At 34.1% G+C, this 25,202-nt stretch overlaps 1 protein-coding gene across 1 annotated transcript in view; it reads left to right on the top strand.

The window, feature by feature from the left end:
• Window positions 1–25,202, top strand: part of GBE1 (glucan (1,4-alpha-), branching enzyme 1) — a 278,056-nt gene that overhangs the window by 238,101 nt on the left and 14,753 nt on the right. The window contains exons 13-14 of the mRNA XM_012644745.1: window positions 3,240–3,424; window positions 5,030–5,160. Coding sequence (XP_012500199.1) covers window positions 3,240–3,424; window positions 5,030–5,160 — 316 coding nt within the window. The remainder of the gene's footprint in view (window positions 1–3,239; window positions 3,425–5,029; window positions 5,161–25,202) is intronic.

The following is a 25,202-nucleotide window of genomic DNA, read 5'->3' as shown; positions in this document are numbered from 1 at the left end:
GATTCCTAATATAATCACCTGATTTACCCTATCAATCTAGGTGTCTTGTAGCAAAATAATTTCATATTCGTTTCTGTCTTTTAAGATCTCAACAGTAGATGATTCAAAGTACATTGATATTTGGCTTTAGGAAATATGCTGTGTTATCACTGCTACATCAAACGGTTGATAATATAGCAAGTTCTTCTTATTTATTTGTGTGGGTTTTTTTGATTTTTCTTGTGTTTTGTTTTTTTTTTTAGCATTTGATACTATTGACCAGCCCCCTTGAAACTCTTCTCAGCCTTCTGTATTTCTTTCTAATGTCCCTCTTACTTTGCTAATCATTGCTCCTCAGTCTTCCCTAATAGGTCTTCTTTCTGCCTGCAGTTCCATGGGGTGCTGCCTGTGGCCCTTTTTCTTCTAATGACTGTCATTAGCTTTGCTTATTGAGGCCTTGCAATTTACTTGTGCTACCCGCCTGCAATTCTCTCCTGAATTTCAGTACCTTATTTTTATTACTCTCACTCTAAATCCATGGTTGCCTGTACATCCTTCAGGTCCTAAATTTAGCAGGCATAAAATTGAACTCATTATCTTCTCACCCCAAACTTTTTCTGTCACCATTTTCCCCTGGTGCAATTAATGCTGTCACTACTCAGTCTCCTGAACTTGAAACTCCAAAATTGCATTCAGACTTCCCTTTTCCTCACTATCTCCATTCAGTCACTCAGTCACCAAATCTTATTTCCATCTCAGAAATGCCATTTGAATCGATCATTTTTTTCTCTATTCCCATTGCATCTCATCCTATCTTACACATTGGATTCCATACTTGTTTTCCTACCATTCAGCTTTCCCCATTATCTAGTCTCTTTTTCCACATTCTGCCACAGATATGTCAGTAATAAACACATTTGAACTTCTAATTCTCCTTCTTAAAAATGACCTTTGGTTGCCTACTGTCCCTAGTTTATGAGGCCCATCCTAATCTAATCTCATCCTATTTTTCTTGCCTCTTCTCAACACAAAACCTATTTTGTGACTAAACTGAACTCCTCACTATATCTCACCTTCTTACGCCAGTGTATTTGTGCATGTCATTCCATTAGTTTGCATTCTCTGCCCACATATGATGGACAGGTCATTCTTGGCTCTTATTTCCATAGCATTTACTTCTGAACAGTATGGTGTAGTAGTAATTAGGAGTCAGAGTGCTGAGACCAGACTGTCTGGGTTTATAGACATAATTACTTAATCACAGTGCGATCTCTCTGTGCTTCAGTTTTCCTTATATATAAAATTGGGACAGTAATAGTGCCTATCTATTAGGGTTGTTGAAGACGGAAAGAGTTAATTCATGTGCAATTCTTACAATAGTGCTTGGTACATAATAAGCAGATAGTAATCATTTGTTGCTGTGTCTACTGTGATCATGATGATAATGTTTTAACAGTTTCCCTTGGAAGAGGGCTAAAATAATTGCTTATCAATACTGGAATCAACCCAGAGAAACATGGCCCTACCAAAATAAAAGTATTTTGCCTATAGAAATCCTGGATCCAGTTTGTAAGCTAATACACTTTAGCTACCTCATGGCATTTCTAGTCTCTCTGAAGTTATCCACTAGTTAAAATTCAACTAGTACTTGGATTGGTGCATGGACTTCTACTTGTTCCCAAACTGACAGTCCCTTCATTATCAGTAAAGATTCTGGAGGTTCTTCATTTTGTCAGTTACATGGTTGATGGAGCAATCTATGCCATGGGTACACCTTGGGGTGATGTGAATCAGACTCCAGACCAAGGTAGGAGTCTTAAGTGTAGCAGAGGGAAGTTCCTTGTGTCAATTTAAAGCTTCCTAAAGTAAATACAGAGTCAGAAATCTGGTTATCTGGTTCTCTCCTCTGTCATACTGTGGGCAACATCGTAAGAAATATTACGATTTACACCAAAATTAGAATTTAGCAAAATGTTTACAGGCACTTTAATTTCTATGAAACTGCTACAGACTTATTTATTTGAATGTTATTTTTTATTTTGACAACTGTGGTCCTGAAAAGTTAAATGTAACTTGCAGAGTTTTTTAACAGACTTTGCTGTTTAAAGCAATTCTATAGTAAATCATTTTGAATTACATCCTAGTTTATTAGTTTTTACTTATTAGAATATTCATATACTAGTTTCTTTAAAGTAGAGTACACTTGTATTGGCTATGGTACTTTCTAACTCATTGGAGAAACTTGTGGTTTAGAAAATCGCTGCATTAATTAATTGTGGTCAATGAAAGTAAATTGTGGAAAGTAATATTTAATTTTTAGGGAAAACAAAAGAAGCCTTAAAGTAGAAATCCAACTTGGGGAAAACAGTAAGAGCCAATCTACTAGATGACTGATATCTAAATTTGATTCTCAGAATAAAAACTATATATTTGTTATTGTTCTATTTCATTTTTTAAGTTTATTGGGTTTCTTTCTGGTTCTCAGAATTATAATGAGAAATAATATCTGAATGGATTCCCAACCAAGTGTCCTAGCTACACGTACACACATACACATGCAAGCGTAAGTGCAGGCACACTTGAAATTAGGGATAGATCTGTAAAAGCAATAGGGAAAATTAATAACAAAAATAATGACTTGACTTTCTGTAGGACCTAAAGTTTATACCATACTTACCTAATGTGATGTAGTACAAAAAGACTTTGGATTTTAATCAGAAGAACTACATTTTAATGGATGCTTTTTTACTTATTCTCTATGTGAGGTTGGGAAAATCTCTTAACTGCCCAGAGCTTTAGATTTCTCATCTGTGAAATGAATATAATAGAGACTTCCTTCAAGGATCAATAAATGACGTACATACAAAGCCTTTGGAAATTGTAAAGCATTGTACAGATTTCAGAGATTACAGGAATAGAGATTTCAGAAATTACTCAAAGATCTCAGAGATCATTTTAGAGATGAAATAAGTATGACAGAAATAACTGTCCTCAGTTTGTGCATGAGGAAGCCGAGATGTGCAGCAAGTAATGAATGGCCAAACTAAAGCAGGACCCCGGGCTTCTGAGTCCAAATGGGGTACTTTCTGCATGTTCTACATGCTGTTTCTGAACAAGGCCTGTGGTTCATTCACAGGGCGCAGCTATTATAAATCAAAGCCTAAACTGATTTTAAAGACTTTAAAAACATGTGATTATTATTATCTTAGTAGGAAATGCTAATGCTATTAGGTGATATTTATATTTGTCTTTTAATGCAGGTAATGAATTTGGGCATCCTGAATGGTTAGACTTCCCAAGAAAAGGAAATAATGAGAGTTACCATTATGCCAGAAGGCAGTTTCATTTAACTGATGATGACCTTCTTCGCTATAAGTTCCTAAATAACTTTGACAGGGATATGAATAGATTGGAAGAAAGATGTGGTTGGCTTTCAGCTCCACAGGTAAGCTCTTTACTCTAAGTGTTATGTTTTAGTCACCAAAGCTGTACATGCTTAGAATGGCAATAGATTTAAATCTATATGAAGATCTTTTAAAAAGCACTTTATTATTCAGTGCATAGTACCCTGCAACACTTCAGGTTGTCAAAACATGTCACTGAAGTCTCTTCAATAGATAATGAAATCTTAAACATAATGCCCTGCTTACTTTCCTGGTTAGTTTGTTGTTGTTGTTTAAATTTAGTAATTTTTATTTTTATTGGCTAAACTAAATGACAAAAAACTCTGCATGAAACCCATTTTGGAAATTACTATGGAAACATCTTAATTGTTTTAACTTTTTTTTATGTAAATGATTATGCTGTCATAAAGAAACTGCTTTGACAACATGTAGATTTCTTTATTCTTTTTTTTTCTCTGTATTGGTCTCTAACCTGTCATTTCACTAGATGTCGTTATACCTGCATGCTGTTTTGTATTTTTCATGAGCCTGTCTTTCCTCTGGAATTAAAGTCTCAGTTTTCAATAAGTTTTAGAAAATGTAATTAACAGGTATGAATTTTATACAGGCGTCTTTTTCCTTGCAAAAATTAGCGTATAGTATGTGTTTGTTATAATCCATTTACTTTATACTGAGGCTGTTCGAAATTACTGTTGATGTGTTTTTACTTTGGTGTCTATGATTCTTTTTTTTAATGGCTGAACAAAGGTACTTATATATTCAGTAAGACTGGCTGCATGGCACGAATGCCCTAATCACGTTTATTAGTAATGCTATTTCCAGAAGAGAGAGCAAAATGACACTCCTTTTCAATAAGAACAATGTTGAATACCAAAAGACATGCTGTTTACTCTAGAGCTTTAGTTCACATTTCTAAATTACTGAGAGTGGTGCTGCTGATGTGCATGGCAATAAGTTCTCTCAAAGCTGGAGCTGGGCAAGGGTGGTATTGAAAAAGCAAAGGCTTCTCACAGCCAACTTGTAAATATATGATGAATAAAATAGGAGAGTTGGCAGATGTAATTTCTTTGCAGATGTTCTCTTTTTATTAAAAAGAAAAAACACCAACATACTGTAGTGACTTTAGGTTGCTATTGAATCTGACAAATTTGTGTAAAAATGTAAAATTTTTAAGATAATTACAGTTTCGGAAACTAGATATAACAATGTTACATTAAATTTTACAAAGTAATTGTGTGCATCTTACCTCATGAATCTGGGGACTAGAACAAAAGTCTTAAAGAACACTGACTTATAAGTAGATCTAATATGTACGTACAAACACTTCATATATAATACAAATATCATGTTTTTACTTAAAACCTAAGCCACAACACTATTCTTCTATTTGTGCTTTGTTTCAGGTTGCAAGTGGCTGGTGAGATTGTTATATTCTAAATAATTTTTGAGGCTGTTGTTGGCTTAGAGTTTGAAATGGCAAAATTGTAAGATATTAAAAAAAAATAATGTTCTGGAATTTTCAGTTGGGGCTGAATAACTAACAAGGCTATTAGAAAGACAAGAACAACTTTTTCGTGAGCAGTGTACTTGTGGTACGCTATTTAAATGATATTGTTTAAATGTAACATAAGTCTTAATTCTTACAGGCCTATGTGAGTGAAAAGCATGAAGGCAATAAGGTCATCACTTTTGAGAGAGCAGGTCTTGTTTTTATTTTTAATTTCCATCCAAGCAAGAGCTACACTGATTACCGAGTTGGAACTGCATTACCCGGGAAATATCCTTTTTGTTGCCAGTGAATATGACTATTTGCATTCAATTTTTTTACTATATCACAGAATTATAGAAAAGACTATTGCTGATCTTGGTGACAGTGGCTTTTAGTCTCCTCATCTGAAAAACGAGGAATTTGAAATAGTTGATTGATAAATCTTTGCTCAGCTCAGTTATATCAATTGTTCCTAACATTTGTTTTGGCTCTAAAAAGTATGATTTTGAACATATGTTAAATAATATTTTGTTCCAACAAGCAATACAGGAGATAATTGATTCTAGCTTTTCCTCTATGAAAATATTTTGCAAGTTGCCTCTGAAAATTGTCTCCTTTCCCCTTCTCATAGGAAACAACAGACCATAGCTATAAAGACAGCTTCCTTCCTTTTTATCTGTTCCTTCTCCTAAAATTCAGGACATAGCTCACCTTTATAGGCCTGAATTGGTAAGGAGGCAAAGCAGGGAGGCGTCAGCAATGGAAATAGCAGGGAGGATATTTTTGGTGTTTTCTATGTATTCATTTACTCAACGCTTTCATTCGTTTCAGATATTTACTGAGCACCTCTTTATTGAACACCTGTGTACCAACTCTATGCTAGATACTGTAAAGAGAAAAGTTTTCCTGGCAGATATACTCACTACTCTCATGGGAAAAAAAAAAAAATATGACAGATTCAGGACCTAGCAACAAACCAGCACAATTTTTCAAGCAGGCCATAAAAATAACATGCTTCTCTGACGCCCTAACGATCATTATCATCTGCCACCTGAGCAAAATGCCTGTGCCAACATGAAGTCCTATGTGTCAGGGTGTCTCCAGCTACCATAAAAGAAACCCCCTGTTCAACTGGATGAAACAATAAGGAAAATGTATTTGTCACATAGTAGAATAGTAGAGTTAACCCAACATTTCAATAATATCAAGTTCTCTGGTTCATTCTTTCAGCCTTCCAACTTCTAGTGTATCAAAAAGGTATCAACTGTTATAGTTTGAAGACAAGAGCCATAGTTCTAAGTGTCATCCACCTTCAGACACAACAACATGCAAACAAATTTTACTTTTTGTGTCTCTTTTCAAGAAAGAAGTCATTTCTCTTGCAAATTTCCTTTCATATTCCTTTGACCAGAACTGGGTCTCACATCCCCAAAAACATTTTTAGGAAAAAGAATGGCATCACCATGAGTGGCTTAGTCAGAAATTATCCGAGTCACAGGAAGTGGACTCCTTGGTGAAGAGAACACTCAGACAGAATGTTACTCTGCCAATAAAAAGGAAAGGGCTAGTGCTGTCCAATAAGGTAGCCTGCAGAATGTGCCACCACCCTGTGCTGCTCAGTGACATTAAGGGTGGTGAGAAATGTTTCCCTACCTTCCCCCTGCCCAGCCAATCGCTATCCCACATGACATCAGGGCATTTAGGAGAGGAGGCTGTAGCTAGGACTGATGGCCCAGTGTGCCCCAATTGACGTGGAGAAGAGTCTATGTCATCTGTATCTTTGTATATACAAATAAATCAATGTGATGGGGTCACCTACACTAAAGAAGTAAGGTACTGTTCTGGGAAGGAAATGTTCTTACCATCTCCATGAAAAAATGCAAACAAATACTAGATGTTTAGCAATTTGTACATGACTTTTCTCATCTCCAGATTGCTAAAGTAATGCCTATAGACTAAACCCTTTTATTCTTGATAATGTAATATAATTAAACCAAAATACATTTACAAAATGCTTGGTATCTACTGTAATCTTTGTTGGTATCTTTGCAGTACTGTCTTTGACCCTAAGTGAGGGTGAAGAGATGTGTAAACTGAACTGTGATGTAAGGCATAATGCAATAAATGGAAAAAGGGCAAGGATGTTCCATGGAAGGACAGAGGAAAAGGAAAAGAAAAAATAAATAAATGGGAGCAGGGGGAAGAGAGAAAGATATTAAGGAAAAGACCTTTACAACTAGACCTTGAGAAATGGATAAAATTATAGCAGGAAAGAGTTGAGGAAAGCCATTCCAGCTATTGGAAAGCATAGACCATCCTTAGATAATGCACAGTACAATGGATTAATTGGAGAATGATGACTATAAAAGGAAGTAGTAAGATAAAGCTGAAAACATAGATTGAGATCACATTGTAGAAGATTTCAATGCCATATTAATTAGTTTAAGCTTTTTTCTATGGTTTAATAGTGAGTTGCCAAAGATTTTTGAGTAGGAAGCTATTGATAAGAATGTATGCTTTAGTATAAGTTCTCATTTACCAGTGTGCAAGAGAGCTTTCATGGGGAGAAAGATTGGAAGTACAGATATTAATTATGAGAATTTGCAATACACCTAGAAGATAATTAGGGCATTAACTAAAGTAATGGGAATAGAATAGAAAAAGCTATGAGAGATGGTTCTTTCTTGTAGTGAAAGAACTTAGCATCTGTTTGGACATGGAGTGTAGAAAGGAAAATGCAAAGTTTCGCTTTGAACAACCGTAAGAATGCCAGTAGTATTATTCCTGAGGATAGCAAAGAAAAGAGAAGGAACCAATTGGGGGAGTAGAAATATGAATTTAATTTAGGATTATTGACAAGTGAAAAGACATGGAATTTTCAATGACGTTTAGGAGAAAAGCTTTGGCTCAAGCTACAATTATCTATCCAAAATCTATTAATTTTGATGAGCAAATATCATTGAATGAAAACATATATAATAACTTAGTATCTTTTGAGTATAATCCACCAGCAAGTTAGTATATATTTACTAATACAGAATTACACTGAATAGGAAAGCCTGGTTTGGTTTTGATAAACCTTGACTCAAATTGTGTCTTCTGAAATTTAGCAATCTGTGTAAACATCTATAGTTACGTGTTACAAAGACATCTTCTATTTTAGTAAATAAATACTGAATGATTTGCATTAGTGACCTCTTTCAGAAGCTATATTAATTATAGGTTGTAATGATACAGGCACTTTGGAAAATTGGGCCACGTGGTTATAGAAGTGACAATTGAAGCCTCAGCCATCTATGGGGTCTTCAGAAGAATCTCGAAGAAATATCATTGGCCCATTTCCTACATTTTGTCTTCTACAAATTTACACACACTTGGGCCTTATTTATTCTTGTTATCTATCTCATTCCTGTCTATCAACAAGCAGAAAGAGTAACTAATTTACATATGTTATTGCTTCCTCTGAGGACCTGTACATTTTAAGAAGTTTCTTTTAATACTCAAAAAGTATTCAAGACCTAATGGCCCAGATATGTAATTGATGAATTTTATTACAATGCTGTCTTTTTGGTTTTTTTTTTTTTTTTTTTTTTTTGATTTTTTTTTTTTTTTTTTTTTTGGACAGGAAGTGACAAGGAGAGCATTTCCAACATACCTCTACCACACTTTCTAGTTACCTATATGTTAATTATGCCAGCCCTAACTCTGAGATTGAAATCATAAAATCTTCTGGATTTTGATAGATCCTGTACTCTCCCCTTCTAGTTCAGTGTAGAAGTCCTATCTAGAGATTCCTTTACATATAATTAGCTAACTGTTATTAAAATACTTTTCAGTGCTAAGAATCTCACTATTTTATGAGGTAAACATTACAGTTTTTTAGTTATTAAAAATGATGTCTCATATGTTAATGTCTTAGTTCTATATTTTGGGGCTAATAACTGTTCTACAAGCCTGCTATTCAAATCAGGAAGGTATTTAATGTGCTCCTCATAGTACCACCTCTCCTAGTCTTGCCACTTCCAGACCAAATACCTCTAGTTTGTTCGAGGGTTTTTTGTATAAATTTAATGAGTTCAAGTGTAATTTTGTGACATTAATGTATTATGTATGGTGAAGTCTGAACTTTTAACATATCCATCACCTGAATAATGTACATTGGACCCATTAAATAATTTCTCATCTTTCAAGTGCTTCCTACACTCCCACACTTCTGAATCTCCATTGTCTATCATTCCACATTCTATGTCCGTGTGTACACATTATTTAGCTCTCATTTATAAGTGAGAATAAGTGGTGTTTCATTTTCTGTTTCTGAGTTGTTTCACTTATGATAATGGCAGCCAGTTCCTTCCATGTTGCTTCAAAATATGTTCTTTTTATGGCTGAATAGTAGTCCATTGTGTGTGTATGTGTGTGCGTGTGTGTGTATATACTACATTTTCTTTATCCAATCATCCATTGATGGAAACTTAGGTTGATTCTATATCTTTGCTATTGTGAATAGTGCTGTGCTAAACATACAAGTACCTTTTTGATATTTACATTCCCACCAATAGTGGATAAATGTGCGTTTTCTCCATATCCTCGCCAACATCTTGTTTTTCTCTTCATAATGCCTATTCTGACTGGGGTAAGATGATATCTCATTGTGTTTTTAATTTGCATTTCTCTGATGATTAGTGATGCGGAGCATTATTTCATATGCTTTTTGGACATTTGTATGTCTTGCTCTGAAAAATGCGTATTCATGTCCTTTGCCCACTTTTTAATGGGGCTGTTTGTTGTTGAGTTCCTTGTAACTCAAGGAAGGAGAGGGAGGGAGGGAGAATTCCCTCCCCCTCAATTTCTTTGAACACTTTCTGGAGGATTAATACCAGTTCTTGTTTATACATTTTAGAGAACTCAGCTGTGAGTCCATCTGGTCTGGAGTTTTTCTTTTTTGGGAGATTTTTTTTTTATTACTAATTTAATCTCAATACTTATTGGTGTTTTCAGGACATGTATTTCTTCCTGGTTCAATTTTGGGTTTTTTTAAAATAGACTCTTAAGATACTTTCCAGACCTCTTACCATTATATCTCCATTATCAAAATTCTCCCAGCATTTGTTTACATTCCTCCTACACTAACAGCAGTGTATTCCAGATATGGTCTTGCAAGTATGACATAGAGTGACCCATTACCTTCCTTTACCTTGAGGCTATTCTCTTACTAATTAGTTAAAAGTTACATTAACTTTCCTGGCAGCCATCACATTTTTGCTCACATTGTATTTGCATTCAAATAAAACTTTGAGTTTTTCTTCATGTGTCCTGGTATTATGTCATATCTCCTTTATTCTTTTTTCAGTTGGCAGTTTTCACCTAAAATCCCAAATTTAACATTGAACATAAAAAAGTACTATATTATTTTTTGTCTTCTAACTTATTAATAGAGAAGATAAAAGAATATTATAGTTGTTATTAATCTGTTATGATTGTACCATCTTCCATAAGCAGCAGATAGAACTCTTCTTTCAATTTCTTATTCTTCCAATCTTAGCTTATGAGTCATTTTTATTATAGTTAGCATTTTACAAGTCTGATTTCTTTTTGGCCTTTCATCTTTCTGACTTTATTATTTTACCTTTAAACTACATTGTAGCTCTGCATTATAGAATGATTTCATATATACTAAGTACTAAAAAATAGGATTTTGATGCTATATTTATTGGCTTTACCAAAATGTTCTGTGCCAGTTGGTATTTCCAACCACTGAGCAAGGAAATTGAATACAGATTTTCACTGTGAAGAATCCACAGTGACAAGATTGATGTATTAATCAAGTAAAGAAATTCAACAAATTTTTAATTCTCTGGGAAGCAAGATTTGGTGGCAGAACAAATGTAAAGTTTATAAAGAAGTCATGTGAACTTCCTCTGTCACTATGAAATAGAAAATTGCTATAGGTAACACGTCTGAATTCTTGAGCAGTTCCATTTTTTTGAAACTGTATATCCTGAGTATCAATTGGCAAGACATCAACTTTCACTCAGATCTATGGAGAATAGATGGCGACTGTTTTTTTAGGAAACTATTGGAAAGGGAGCTATTTTGGAGGTAATGCCAGGCAAGGTAGAAAGAAACACTTTAAGGGTACTTTTAACTATCACTTCAAAATAAGGTGATACGTATGGAAAACTGAAAGGTGAGTCTGATTTGTGTCAATAAGGTTTTGAACATGGTCTTCATGGTTACTCCTAAAGGACATAGTATTCTTTTCTGCAAAAGAATCTGTGTCTATATTCAAAGAAAAAGTAAAAAACAAAACAACAGCAAAACCGTTTGCCTATATACTGTTTCACATTTGTCTTTTTAGCTGCTAATCTTCTGTGTAATAATCACCAACATTCTTTAATACAGCAGATAGCAATGTGAGTAATGCTGAGCTGACACCTAAATGTACTTGGTAAATAGGCAGGTTTCACATTTCATGCTTAGGAAGATAAAATAAATTCTCCTGATATGTTCTATTTGCTTATATTTTCACATTGTTTAGCTATAAAGAAAGAAACATTATGCCCTTTATATTATCAGAATCATTATTGTATTTTTTTAGTCACATTTCTTCACCTCTAGGTGAAGAACATTCTAATATATAAAATCAGCATTGAGTCAAAATGAAAACCACTAAGCCCCTAAGGACAATGCTCTTTCTAATCCATTTTGAATAATACAACTGATGATACCATATTTTAAGTGACATAGGCGAGAATGTGGGTATTATGGCACCTCTTTTGCGGGTCTTCTGTTTGCTAGTCATTTTTATTGAGTATTTAGTTTAATATAGTATAATAATAATGAAAAAGTTTGAAATATATTTGAAATTTGCAATAATTACCAAAATGTGGCATGGCGACACAAAGTGAGCACATGCTGTTGGAAAAATGGCACCAATAGACATACGCAACACAGGATTGCCACAAACCTTCAATTGGTAAAAAGCACAGTATCTTTGAAGCACAATTAAGCACAATAAAATGAGGTCTGCTTAAATTCTGGTCCTCACTATAAGGTACTTGTGGAGACTGAGGCCTTCCCTCCAGCCTGTGGCTGGTAGAGGTCAGGCAGTTTATTACAAAGCCCATGTCCTTTCCATTGGACCATTGGCGCTGTGTTCTCTCTATTTCTGGGTATGTACACATGGTTGGGGATGGTCGCATTATTGATGGCGACTTCTTTGTGTAATGTTTAAAATAATTTTGATATAGTTATGAGAAAATAGGTAACATTGGAAAATTACACACAACTCATAGCGCAGGCAAGCTTCCTTCTGGTCGGCTAACCTCTCTCACTGCCTCACCAGCAGCCTTCTCTCCAAAATCCTCCCCAGAAATTCTTCCTAGTGATCTCTGTTCATCCTGCAAAGAAGAAAAAAAAATTTTTAATAATTGACCTGTATACTCAGATCAATTATTGTGACTTTCTGTATTCTAAAGAAGAATATAAATGTGTCATGGTTCTGTGCTCAAAGTTAAAGTTCTTTGATGCATCATAACAATTTTAGTTTATTATATGATATTTGATATAAATTTTTAAACCTCACAGCTTATTTATACAGTATATATTTTGATATATACAGATTAATATTCTGAGAGCATAAATAACTCAAGTATCAAATGTTTTAAAATTATTTGTCAGCATGCTGTTGGGGTAGGAGTAGAAATGATAGTGGAATAGCAGCCCCCTTTCCAAACTGCATTTCAGACTGTTACAGTATTGAGATGTTAAGAAGAGTGATCACGAAGTGTGGCTTGTGAAGAATATGTGAATTCAGGCCAAAAATATTTAAAGCCAAGGGAACAGATGAGTAAATAGTTGAATTTGACCCAAGCTCATTGAAATATTTTCATTAAACTACTGCAAGATGTACTTTTTAAAATGTAAATTCAGACTCTGACATTTGCAACCTGTACACAGAGTTTCTAATGAGCAAATAAGGTCACTTGGATGATTTACTGGAGTGTGATTGCTGCAGGCAGAGATGTTGCTGTGAATTGCTTAGTTTATAGAAGCCTTTGAAGTGTGGTTATGTAACACTCTGTATTTATTATAATCTATACTTTATGAAACAAATAAAAACAAAGGATTTAATTTAGGATTAGCTAAATTCTACCTTCTATCTAGATTATATTTGTAAAGGTTAATTTCTGAACTAAAGAAATACAGCATCTCAACTTTCTAGTTTTCCAAATTACAGGTGTTTGGAGTCAAAAAGCAAACACAAAGTTTTCTCATAAAAGATCTACATGGTGACTTTGTACAAATGTAGGTATGTTTCTTTCTGCGTATGTGCATGTGTGTGCTTTTACATTATGCTGCAATTTATTGATGATATTCTTCATGTGAGCAGAGACAGATAATTCTACTAATAATTTTGTATTTAACGTAGGTTCTCCTTTTGTTTCTATGGCTTCAAAATGGATGTATACTCAACTCATTGCTTTGGTCAGCCTTCTTTAGTTTCAAGATGACAGTAATACTTTTAAACATTACTTAGAGGTACTTTTGATCATTTCTCATTGCTAAACACTGCCTAACAATCCCTATGATTTAATGATGATGACAGATGAGTACCCTCCCCTCCCCTGGTAATAAAAAGCCTATGATTTAGCTCCAATTTTTATCCAGGAATTTAAGATGAATCACAAAGTAAGAAAAATATTTGCATGATTAAAATATTGCAACTACTGTAACACTTTTAGATCAGCTTAATATATATTCATAAGATTATAGGCAATAATGAATAATGAGCAAGCTCTTACTGCACACAAATGTTTTTAGTTGTTTTCTGGGGGTGGGGGGAGGAAGGTTGTTTTATTTTAAATAGCCGTCACAGTGCTATGAAATATTTAACAGCATTTCTCTTTTTTTTATCTCATAGCTCAGTTGTTCAATGGTGGTCTCCTGGCATCAGAAGGGTACCTAACAATAGTTTGGTCAAGATTTCTGTCATCTATTGTCTATCCTTCTGGAGGAAAATAAATCAGAAATATTATTGTAACTTTTTAGAAACAATACATACTCACCTAGTAATGGTATCACTAATGGTGTGTTGGGGGGTGGGAAATTTGTGATCAGTTTCACCAATTTGTAAAAAAAAAGTACCGTTATATGTTAATTGACTCTGAGATAAATGATAAGACAGAGCGTTACCCAGATATAACCAATTATATCTTTACTTAGAATACATTAGGTACTTGCAACATTGAGCTAAATTTTTGATGGATGGATGGATGGATGGATGGATGGATGAATTGATGCACTAACAGAAAGATGGATGGATGAATGGATAAATGGAGGATACAGCTACCTAGTAGTGAAAGAACCCCTGAAATAGTTAAAATTAAATAATTAAAACACAAAGATTACTATAATGACTTCCTTCTCCCTTAAACCAGTCATTTAATTAAATGGTAGGAAAGAAAAATTGATAAGGTAATATAATCAAATATACCGTAATTTTGTAGAGTTTCAAATTGATATACTAGTATCTGCTTTCAGTTAGAATATTTGCTGAACAGACTTTCACAATAAGACCTACCATCTAATACACACTTATTATATGTCATACACTCTGCAAGCGCTTTACACTCATTACCAAATTTAGGCAACCTTTTCTTTTCCTGGAGAACAACACCGCAAATATTAAAGAAGGCAATCTACAGGCATACTTTGGAGATATAGTGGGTTCAGTTCAAGACCACAGCAATAAAGTGAATATTATTATAAGGCAATTCACAATTTTTTTGGTTTCCCAGTGTATATAAAAGTTACGTTTACACTGTAATGTAGTCTATTAAGTGTTCAATAGCATTATGTCTAAAAAAACAATATGTACCTTCATTAAAAAACATTTTATTGCTGAAAATGCTAACAATCATCTGAACCTCATGCAAGTCTTAATCTTTTGGCTAGTGGAAGGTCTTGCATCAATGTTGATGGCTCCTGACTGATCAGGGTGGTGGTTACTGAATATTGGCATGGCTGTGGCAATTTTTTAAAATACGACAACAATGAAGTTTGCCACATTGATTGACTCTTCCTTTCACAAAAGATTTCTCTGTGGCATGCAGTGGTGTTTGACAACATTCGAGCCACAGTAGAACGTCTTTCAAAATTGGAGTCAGTCCTCTCAAGTCCTGCCACCGCTTTATCAACTAAGCTCATATAATATTTTAAATATTTTCTTGCCTTTTCAGCAATGTTTACAGCATCTTCACTGGGAAATATATTCCACCTCAAGAAACCACTTTCTCTGCTCATCCATAAAAAGCAACTCCTCATCTATTAAAGTTTTATCATGAGATTACAGCAATTTAGTCACATCTTCAGGCCTCACTTCTAGTTCTCTTGCTATTTCTGTCACATCTGCAGTTACTTCCTCCACTGAAGTCTTGAACTCCTCAAAGTCATCCACAAGGGTTGGAATCAACTTTTTCCAAACTCCTGTTAATATTGATATTTTGACTTCCTCCCATGAATCACGAATATTCTTAATGGCATCTAGAATGGTGATTTTTTTCCAGAAGGTTTTCAATTTACTTTGCCAATATCCATCAGAGGAATCATTGTCTATGGCAGCTATACCCTTACAAAATGAATTTCTTGAATAATAAGAGTTGAAAGTCAAAATTACTCCTTGATTCATGGGCTGCAGAATGGATGTGTGTTAACAAGCATGAAAACAACATTACTTTCCTTGTAAATCTCCATCACAGCTCTTGGGTGATTGGGTGACCAGGTACATGGTCAATCAGCAGTAATATTTTTATGTGTTTTGGTTTTTGGTTTGTGTTTTTTGTTTTTTTTTTGTTTTTTTTTTAGAGATGGACTCTCCCTCTGTCACCCAGGCTGGAGTGGAGTAGTGTGTTCATAGCTCACTGCAGCCTCAAACTCCTGGACTCAGGTGATCCTCGTACCTCTGCCTCCTGAATACTTGGGACCCTCCTGAATACCTGGGATTATAGGTGTGCTCCACCACACCTGGATAATTTTTTGAAAATATTTTTAGAGGTGGGGGTCTAGCTATGTTGCCCAGACTGTCTTGAACTCCTGGCCTCAAGGGATCCTCCCACCTCAGTCTTGCCAGCAGCTGGGATGATAGACACAAGCCAAGTTCTGAGCAGTAATATTTTGGAAGGAATTTTTTTCCTAAGCAATAGGTTTCAAGAGTGGGCTTAAAAGATTCAGTAAACTGTCCTGTAAACACTTGTGCTGTCATCCAGCCTTTGTTGTTCCATTTATAGAGAGAGCTTAAGCAGAGTACATTTAGCATAATTCTTAAGATCCCTAGGATTTTCAAATGGTAAATGAGCATTTACTGCAACTTAAAGTCACCAGCTGCATTAACCCCTAACAAGAGAGTCAGCTGTCCCTTGAAACTTTGAAGCCAGGCATTGATTTCTCTTCTCCGACTATGAAAGTCGTAGATGGGATCGTCTTCCAATAGAAGGCTGTTTCACCTACATTAAAAATCTGTTGTTTAACATAGCCACCTTCAACAATTATCTTAGCTAGACTTTCTGGATAACTTGCTGCAGCTTCTCGATTAGCACTTGCTTCACCTTGCACTTTATGTTATGAAGATAGCGTCTTTCCTTAAACCTCATGAATGAAACTCCACCGGCTTCAGATTTTTCTTATGGAGCTTCTTCACCTCTCTCAGGCTTCATAGAATTGAAGAGAGTTAGGGCCTTGCTCCGGAATAGGTTTTATCTTAAGGGACTATTGTAGCTAGTTTGATCTATCCAGACCACTAACACTTCTTCATATCAGCAATAGGGCTGGTTTGCTGTCGTATCATTCATGTGTTCACTGGAGTAGCACTTTTAATTTCCTTTAAGAACTTTTCCTTTGCATTCACAAATTGGCTAACTATTTGGCCCAAAGGGCCTAGCTTTCATCCTATCTCAACTTTTGACATACCTTCCTCACTAAGCTTAATCATTTCCAGCTTTTGATTTAAAGTGAGAAATGTGTGACTCCTCCTTTCATTTGAACACGTAGAGGCCATTGTAGGGCTATTAATCAGCCTAATTTCCATATCATCGTGTCTCAGGGAATAGGGAAACCCAAGAATAGTGAGAGAGATGGTGAAAGAGCTGATCAGTGGAGCAGTCAATACATATAACACTTACCAGTTATGCTGGCCGTCTTATATGGGTGTGGTTTGTGGCACCCCAAAACAATTATAGTAGTAACAACAGAGATCACTTATGACAGATCATCATAACATATAGAATAATAATAAAACAAAATATAATAATTATCAATGAACAATAATATATTAATATATAATAATAATGAAAAAGTTCGAAGTGTGAGAATTTCCAAAATGTGACGCAGAGACACAAAGTGAGCACATGCCATTGGGAAAATGATGCCAGTAGATTTGCTTGATGCAGGGTTGCCACAAACATTCAATTTGTTAAAAAACCATAATATCTGCAAAGTGCAATAAAGCACAATAAAAAAAGGTATGCCTACACAGTGATAACATTGTCCTGAAACATTTCACATCTAACCTTTCTTTTTAATGTAGTCCCTTACTTAATGCATCCAAAATAGATGGTTCTCTTCTATTTAAAAAAAAAAAAACTAAATTATATTTGTTATCTTTATATCTGATGCCAGTATTTTTTACATAGCAGTCTGTGTCTGAACTCAATTTCTAATATTGATGTTAAATTAGTTTTTCCCTCTGGATATCAGTGGAAATTAGCCTTTTTCAGTGAGTATCTCCTGCCTGCCATAAAGCTGTTTAGATCTTCCACAAGTGAAATATTATTTGAATTTCTGACATTTTTGGGTAAGCTAACTCAGAATCTCACAGTATCAAATTGGGTGGTCAGTGTTTTTTTATGTGAAAATGTTACCTCAGTACCAAAAAATGTTTTCTAAAATTAAGGCATGAGTAATTACTGGCTCACTATAATTATTTAAGGGCTCCTAAGCATGCATGGATATTACAACCAAAAAAAAGAGTTTCTGTTTCTCCCATGAAAAGAGGAAAAATTAGAGCCATGAACAATGTGTTCTTAGAAGCAGTGGCTTCAGTTGAAATCATGTGTAAGAACATCTATAATTCTATTAATGTGGTTTTTCTTGGCCTAATGATGGGAAAATATCTAATTAATTCTTATAAATAAGAATTAATTTGTGAAATTAATTGTGGATTTTCTTTTGTAATTGTTTGGTATCAGTGTTGAATAAGGAAAGTGTTTTTTAGACATTATCAAGTACAATTATTTAATTAACATGTAACTTAATGAAGTGTAATCATGTTAGCTACCTTATATTGGCAGACAAGTGTTTTATTTCAGGAATATTAATTAAAACAGAAAATTACTTTATTTATCCATAAAATTATAAACATTACCATGATTTTTTTTCTCTCATGAATTCTTTATTATTTAGGGAGAGAGCTAATGTTCACTTACAGACTTCCCTATACCAACATTCGTCTTTTTTGTCTAGCTAAGGAAAACAAAAGAAAAATAATTTTCTGTGGTGACAGCATTTTTTCCTGATTCTGAAACAGTATTTTCTTCAGTTTGTTCTCTTACCCTAACATTTTTATCTTCCAAGGGCTCATGTAACTTGTATGGCCTTCAGAAGTGATAAGTGGTTTAGTGTTTGTAAACGTAGAGAAATTTGCTTCTGTGGCCAGTAAGGTGATTAGGACCAGGAGCTTTAGAATAAGACCGTCTCAGAGTTCAAGTTCCATCTCTACCATTTGTTTGTGTTATGAAAGTAACGTTTTTATTTCTTAGTTTCTTCATTCCTACCCATACTCTACTTCATCTCAACACCTACTGCTAGAATTGTCGTCAGAATTAAGTGAATTCATGTGAGTGAAAGGCTGAGCAACAGTGTTGCCCACATATTATGGGATCAGCAAGTGTTAGCTGCTGTCGTCATCATTACTGTCAGCATCATTATTCCAAACATGCTCTAGAAATTTGATAATAAAAGGAAGGAAATTAAAGGACCAGGGAAGTAGGTACCAATCCTCTCTGCATTTTCTTGTCCAGCTTCTTTTCTCACGTCCTAGTCTCCATTTCACCACCACACAATGATTCCTTTCAGTCGTTTCATAGTACTGGAATTAAAAGTCTTCTGCTCCCTGCTAAATCCCTTCCTCACTCTTGTACTATTTTCCCACCTTTTCTTATTCCCCTTCCTGTATGTGCTGCAGCACTGTCTTGATTTCCTTTCCTATGTACCTTTCTTTGTGTTGTCTTTTTCCTTCAGATAAAAATCCAATCATGTATTATTCTTCCTTGCACTCTCCTCTTGAAAATTTCACACATCCTCATAGCTTCATCTGTGAGCTCTATGAAGATGTTCCCTAATCACCTCTCCTACCTTGATCTATTCACCAAGCAGTGTGCAATTTTGTGATGTTTAGTGACTTTATTCAATGTTGGGGGCAGCATGGAATCAGATTTTTGAAACAGCAAAGAACTCTAGCAAAACCTGGTATAGCCCATTCAGATTAAATAGAATTACTTGGTTTAGGAGATCTATAATCTTGTTTTAGGAGATGGTTTCAAAATTAGTACCAAAAGTTAAATTTGCATAGCACTTTGCAGTGTATGAGTGCTTTTATTTGCACTAACTCACTCGATCCTCACATCATCTCAGTGATGCTGGCCAGGCAAGTATTTTTACCCTCAATCTACAAATGAGGATCAGAAAGATTTATAACTTCCACGAGGTCATATTCCTAGTAAGTGAGTAAATGTGATTTAAATCTAGTTTCTCTAAGTTCAGTGCGGTTTTATATTTGGGCACCAGATAATTCATCTTTTAGCTGCCCTGTAGAAATGCCATTAAATACATGAAGCGTGTCTCACTAATTATAATTATAATTTAATTTTTTTGTCTACTTAAATTTGTAGAAGTTAATGGTGCCTCTGACTAAACGTTGTTTTTTTGCACTGTTATACTATCCTAATTTCTGACACTCAAAATCACGAATCAATGTAAGTAGAAAACTTTTTCAGCTTTATTGAAGTTTGTATATGTTGTGTATACTTAATGTGTACACTGCGATGCTTTGCTATACACATGCATTGTGAAAAGGTTACTACAATCAAGCTAATTAACATATCACCTCACATTACCAGTTTTTTTTGTGGAGTGAGAAAGTTTCAAGTATACAATACAATTATTAACTATAGTCACCATGTTGTACATTACATCTCCAGAACTTACTCATTTTACAAATGAAAATTTGTGACCTTTGACTAAAATGCCCTATTTTTCCCATCCCCCAGCCCATGGCAATCATCATTCTACTTTATGTTTCTATGAGTTCAACTTGTTTAGATTCCACATATGAGATCATGCAGTATTTGTCTGTGTGTTGGCCTATTTCACTTAGTATAATGTCCTCTCGGTACATCAGTGTTGTTACAGAATAGCTAAATGAATTTTAAAAAAAGACCAACTATATGCTAGCTATAAGAAACTAACTTTAACTCTATTTTTTTGTAGGCTAAAAGTGAAGTCATGGAATAAGATATCCATGCAAATGGAAACCAGTCAAGAGCAGAAATAACTGATCAGCTTCAATATTTCCTTGTAGTATTCTTTATCACTTCTACCTAGTGAGATTAAAGCAGTATGGTTGTCTTAAAGGCAATTGAAAACTACTACATTAAATTTATTATAGCCCTGGAAAATATATTTATTAGCAATCACAAGTGTGTGTGCATGCGTGTGTGTGTTTAAAGCTCTTTTGCTCATTTTTTAAATGCATATGGGGAAATGTTTAATTTGAATCTTTTTCCTCACAATAATCAATCTGATACAGTTTGGGCTATGTTCCCAGAAGTGCTCAGCAATGACTGCAGTGATGTTGCACCTGTATATGCACACACACATACACACACCTGCAAGCTTTACTTTTTAATTTTTCATGGGAAACAGCCTGTGCTCATTTGGCTTTCTAAAGCACTGAGACCTATACTGATATGATTTTCTATTTGGTCTTAAAAGTTAAAAGATAAAGAGGTGTATACATTAACTATTAATATATGTTACTCCAAATAAGTTATGACTTCAAATAAAGAGAAAGGATATTTCTACTACCACAGCTAAAATAATCAGCTCTCCAATTTTTAAGTAAATTAATGTTTATACACTTTGCAGTCTTTATCTGGAAGATGGTAGTAGAGTAGTAGAAAATATTATCACTAAGTACATATCCTGGCCCTGCCAAATTATCAGATATATGATTTTGACAAGCTATTTGATGTTCTGTGCTTAAGTTTAGTCATTGTGTAGAGAAAGCTAACCAGTCCAGTTGATAATAAAGGTCTTTGAGTATATGCTGACTTTAATAAACTTGTAATCATTTTCCATAGCAACTAAGAATTATATAAAATGTCTATCTCTAAGACTCATATCAGTCAGAATTAATAACTTGAGAATTAATTGCTTTGAACTAACATGTATTCATTTAACTATAGTGAGTTATCCAAAATGAAGGAAATTTTTTCTTTTACAGATATTATATTATAAATCTATTTATTTATGAAAGATATAAAATCTTTTAAAATGTCTAAGTTAAACTTCATAGATAATTACATGGTAATGTGTTCAAAATTATATTTGAAAAGATTCAAAATCTTAACTCTATGAAAACAAGGAAAGAAAATCAAGGATGGCCTTTTATGACCAAAGTAGTATGAAGTTATTTTTTAAAGTTAACCAAAAACATGTCCTGACTAAAAATCAAAACTCAAGTAGAAAACCACAATAGGAAAATAATGAAAAGACAATATACTCAGCAGATATGCCAGGTACTACTCTAGGTCCTAGGTGGCAGAGAAATCAAAGATAGAAATCATTTATACAGATTGTATTTTAATAAAGAGACATAAAAATATAATAATTAAATATATAGTATATTAAAATTTGATAATGCAATGGTAAAAAATCAGGGCAAGTGCAAGAGAGTGTGGGGAGGTATTTAGCTTTCAGTTAGGGTAGTCAGGATAGGCTTCACCAGAAAGAATCTCAGTATTTCTCAGAAGTTTAAAAAGAAAAAGAAAAAAAAAAAAAAAAACCTTAAAATTAAAAACAGTATCTAGTCCTCAAAGATTTCTATCTACTGTCTGAATTAAATTTTAATGTTAAAATTCTAAAATAACAGGAAAAGTGTTAGATTCTAGTGAGAACAAAGACAAAGGGAGAGGGGAATAGAAGTAAAGATCATAAAGGAAGAGGAGGCCAAGTTGAGTGTAAAAAATAAGATAAAGAATAAATAGATCCACTTTTACATTTTTCATCTCTTGAGACTGTAGTTTAAGTGGGTCGGGGCTTATAATAATAACAGCCACAGAAGCTAACAGAATAGTTTGAGCATTTTTCCCAGTGCTAGATACTGTCTTAAGCACTCAATGTAGATTGCTTCTGTTAATCCCCACAACAGCCCTCTGCTGTATTGCCTCTGTTTGCAAACAAGAGACTGAAACTCAAGGAAGTTAAGTAACTTGCTCAGAGGCACAGAGTTGGTAATTGGCAGAACTAGGATTAGAATGCAATTGTTGGACCCCAAAGTTCGTGAAGGCACCCACCATATTTTAGTGTTTTAGGATGCTATTTCTTATCCTGTCTGTCTGCATGAAATGGCTCAGATGATGATTCCTTACTGCTTATTATTGTCTTTATTTTTCAGCAACTTTCAAATTTCCTTCGCATTTAGATATATTGCATTTGACTCCATTGAAGGCAGTCTTGATACTAAGTTTGGCAGAAGGTGTTTCTTTATAGTCTGTGTCAAAATTACTTTGAGTTCAAAGGCACAATATTTTAAAAAAATGTTGAGTCTGTGTGGTTTAAACTCATTTTGATAACGAAGTAGAGGTTAAAAGGTGAATTAAAATCTGTAATTTAGAATTACATTTCTAAATAATTGCTATTGCTTCATCAGATAATTGAATTTACAAGCCCTTTGGATAATCCTTAATGACACAGACAAAGAACAACAGTTTTAGGGAGAGGTTAGAGTAGAAGTCTGGGTACATTTTCCTATTTTTCTTCTTTCTTGAGTTATTGAGAAACACTGACATGTTTTAGTTAAGTTATGTAATCTTCTAGGGTTAAAGAGAAGTTCCTAAGTAGGTTAGCCAGAAGTATTCTGTAAATTATTTTGAATAATTTTTCTATTTGCATAGAGAAATATGTGATACTAAGTATTTTGTATTATCATTTGATTTGCTATTTACTGATGTGTGTCATTAAGCATGCTTAAGAATAAACTAATAACTTGCATGAAAATACATTTCCAAAAGCATAGCAATCCATTAATTAACCTGGTAGATAATGACATTTGAGCCCCTCATCTTTTGAGCTTGTTATATTGCTAGTTGTATTGTGCAATTTCTAAAAATTTTTGTCCAAGGAAGAAAACTTGCAGGGATTGGAGTTTATTTTGTAGTCCAAAATCAGAAACCTTTTGTTAATGAAATGAGCTCATCCTAGACTATGATAGTCTGTTTTATACTTAATTAAAATGTGTGGTTGTCATTTAAACTTTTATAATTCACAAATTTGAATGCATATATAGCTCATGCATGAAGTTGCTTTTTTGAAAGACATCAAAATTTTAATATGAACTAATAAGAGTAAAAATACATACATATATATATATATATATATATATATATATATATATATATATAGGCTGGGCGTGGTGGCTCATGCCTGTAATCCTAGCACTTTGGGAGGCTGAGGTGGGAGGATCCCTTGAGGCCAGGAGTTCAAGACCAGCCTGAGCAAGAATGAGACCCTGTCTCTACAAAAAATAGAAAAATTAGCTGAGTGTGGTGGTGTGGACCTATAGTCCCAGCTACTCAGGAGGCTGAGGTAGGAGGATCACATAAGCCCAGGAGTTTGAGGTTACAGTGAGCTATGATGATGCCACTGCACTCTAGCCTGGGTGACAGAGACTCTGTCCCCCACCCCCCAAAATATACATATATATATATATATTGTCTTCTTAAAGAGAAGTTACATTTGGCATTCATCATATTTTAAAATTTACTTTGACTACATTCAATGATAAGTTTCCTATCTACTTTCACATTCCTCTCCTTTTAAATTTTATTTTTAAAATATAATATTGGAAGATTTTTTAAACTAAAGTCAAGAAGAGATAAAACTAATGGATATTTCCATCAAAAGTAACATGATCATAAATGTCATATTGCCATAAAAGGTTTTGAAAAATAATTAAAATATCATAACTCTCATTTCCAGTATTGAATTTCTAAGTTTAATGTATGTTCTAGATCACACAAGTAAAGACAGAAATGCCTAAATCAGATGCACGCACACACACACACACCCCTACCACACACTAACAGACATACACATTCATAAAATATATAGCAACACATCACAAGTCTTTGCTACTCCTGCATTTGGAAAGAGACCAGAGAAGGCCACTAAAAGTTGTTGTTTATGGCCCTTTCTGTGATTCAAGACAATAAACTAGGAATAATTTTGCTATGTTGATAAAATAAAGGGGCAGATCTATTTGAGATCCTATGCAGATGTAACTTTAGGTTTTGTGGATTGTAGCTGGCAATAAATAAAATTCAATTCATGAAACATAGAAAGGGAAGGATTCTGTTAGAACATTGTGGCAAGCCTTGTGCTGGATAGTTATCTTCAGACTGTTAAAAGCCTAAAACTCTCCTTGCTTCCCAGCAAAGGTTCTTACCCTATGAGATATTTGTTCACATTTACTTTAATTAGAATATTCCTTAGAGTTTTACACTTAATGCTTTCTGCTTTTTGTATAGATTATCTCTCTGGGGATTGCTCAGCTCCTAGAAGTTATTGTAGTCATCATAATATGGATGGATTGATTAAAGAATTATATATAAAAATAACTTATATTAAATTCATATTCTAAGATGTACTTTTTTCCACATTTTAGCGTGCTCTTCAATTGGGATATGTCTAACAATGATTGATGTGGTACTGATAGTTTTTCTCTTTATTAGATATATATAAAATAATTCATCTTAAAATTGATGTGTCTTAGATTTGAAGATATATGGTAACGTACCAGCTTTGCTGTTTTTATGGTCAACTAGTCACTGGAGTCACCCTCTTTTTGTCACTCAATTTGAAACCTCAAAGGTTGTACCTTACAATAAATTTCTTTAGCTTCATCAGTGGAAGTGAAGTGAGTTTAGTGCAGAATGATATAAATGATAGTACTTCTTACATCAAAATCCTTATGCTTTGAACAGACACTTTATCAA

This window comes from Propithecus coquereli, unplaced genomic scaffold, assembly GCF_000956105.1.
Source record: "Propithecus coquereli isolate 6110/MARCELLA unplaced genomic scaffold, Pcoq_1.0 Scaffold219, whole genome shotgun sequence".
In the NCBI taxonomy this organism is placed as follows: Eukaryota; Metazoa; Chordata; class Mammalia; order Primates; family Indriidae; genus Propithecus; species Propithecus coquereli.
Note: the sequence above shows the minus strand (reverse complement) of the source record. Positions and strands in the feature narration are given on the sequence as shown.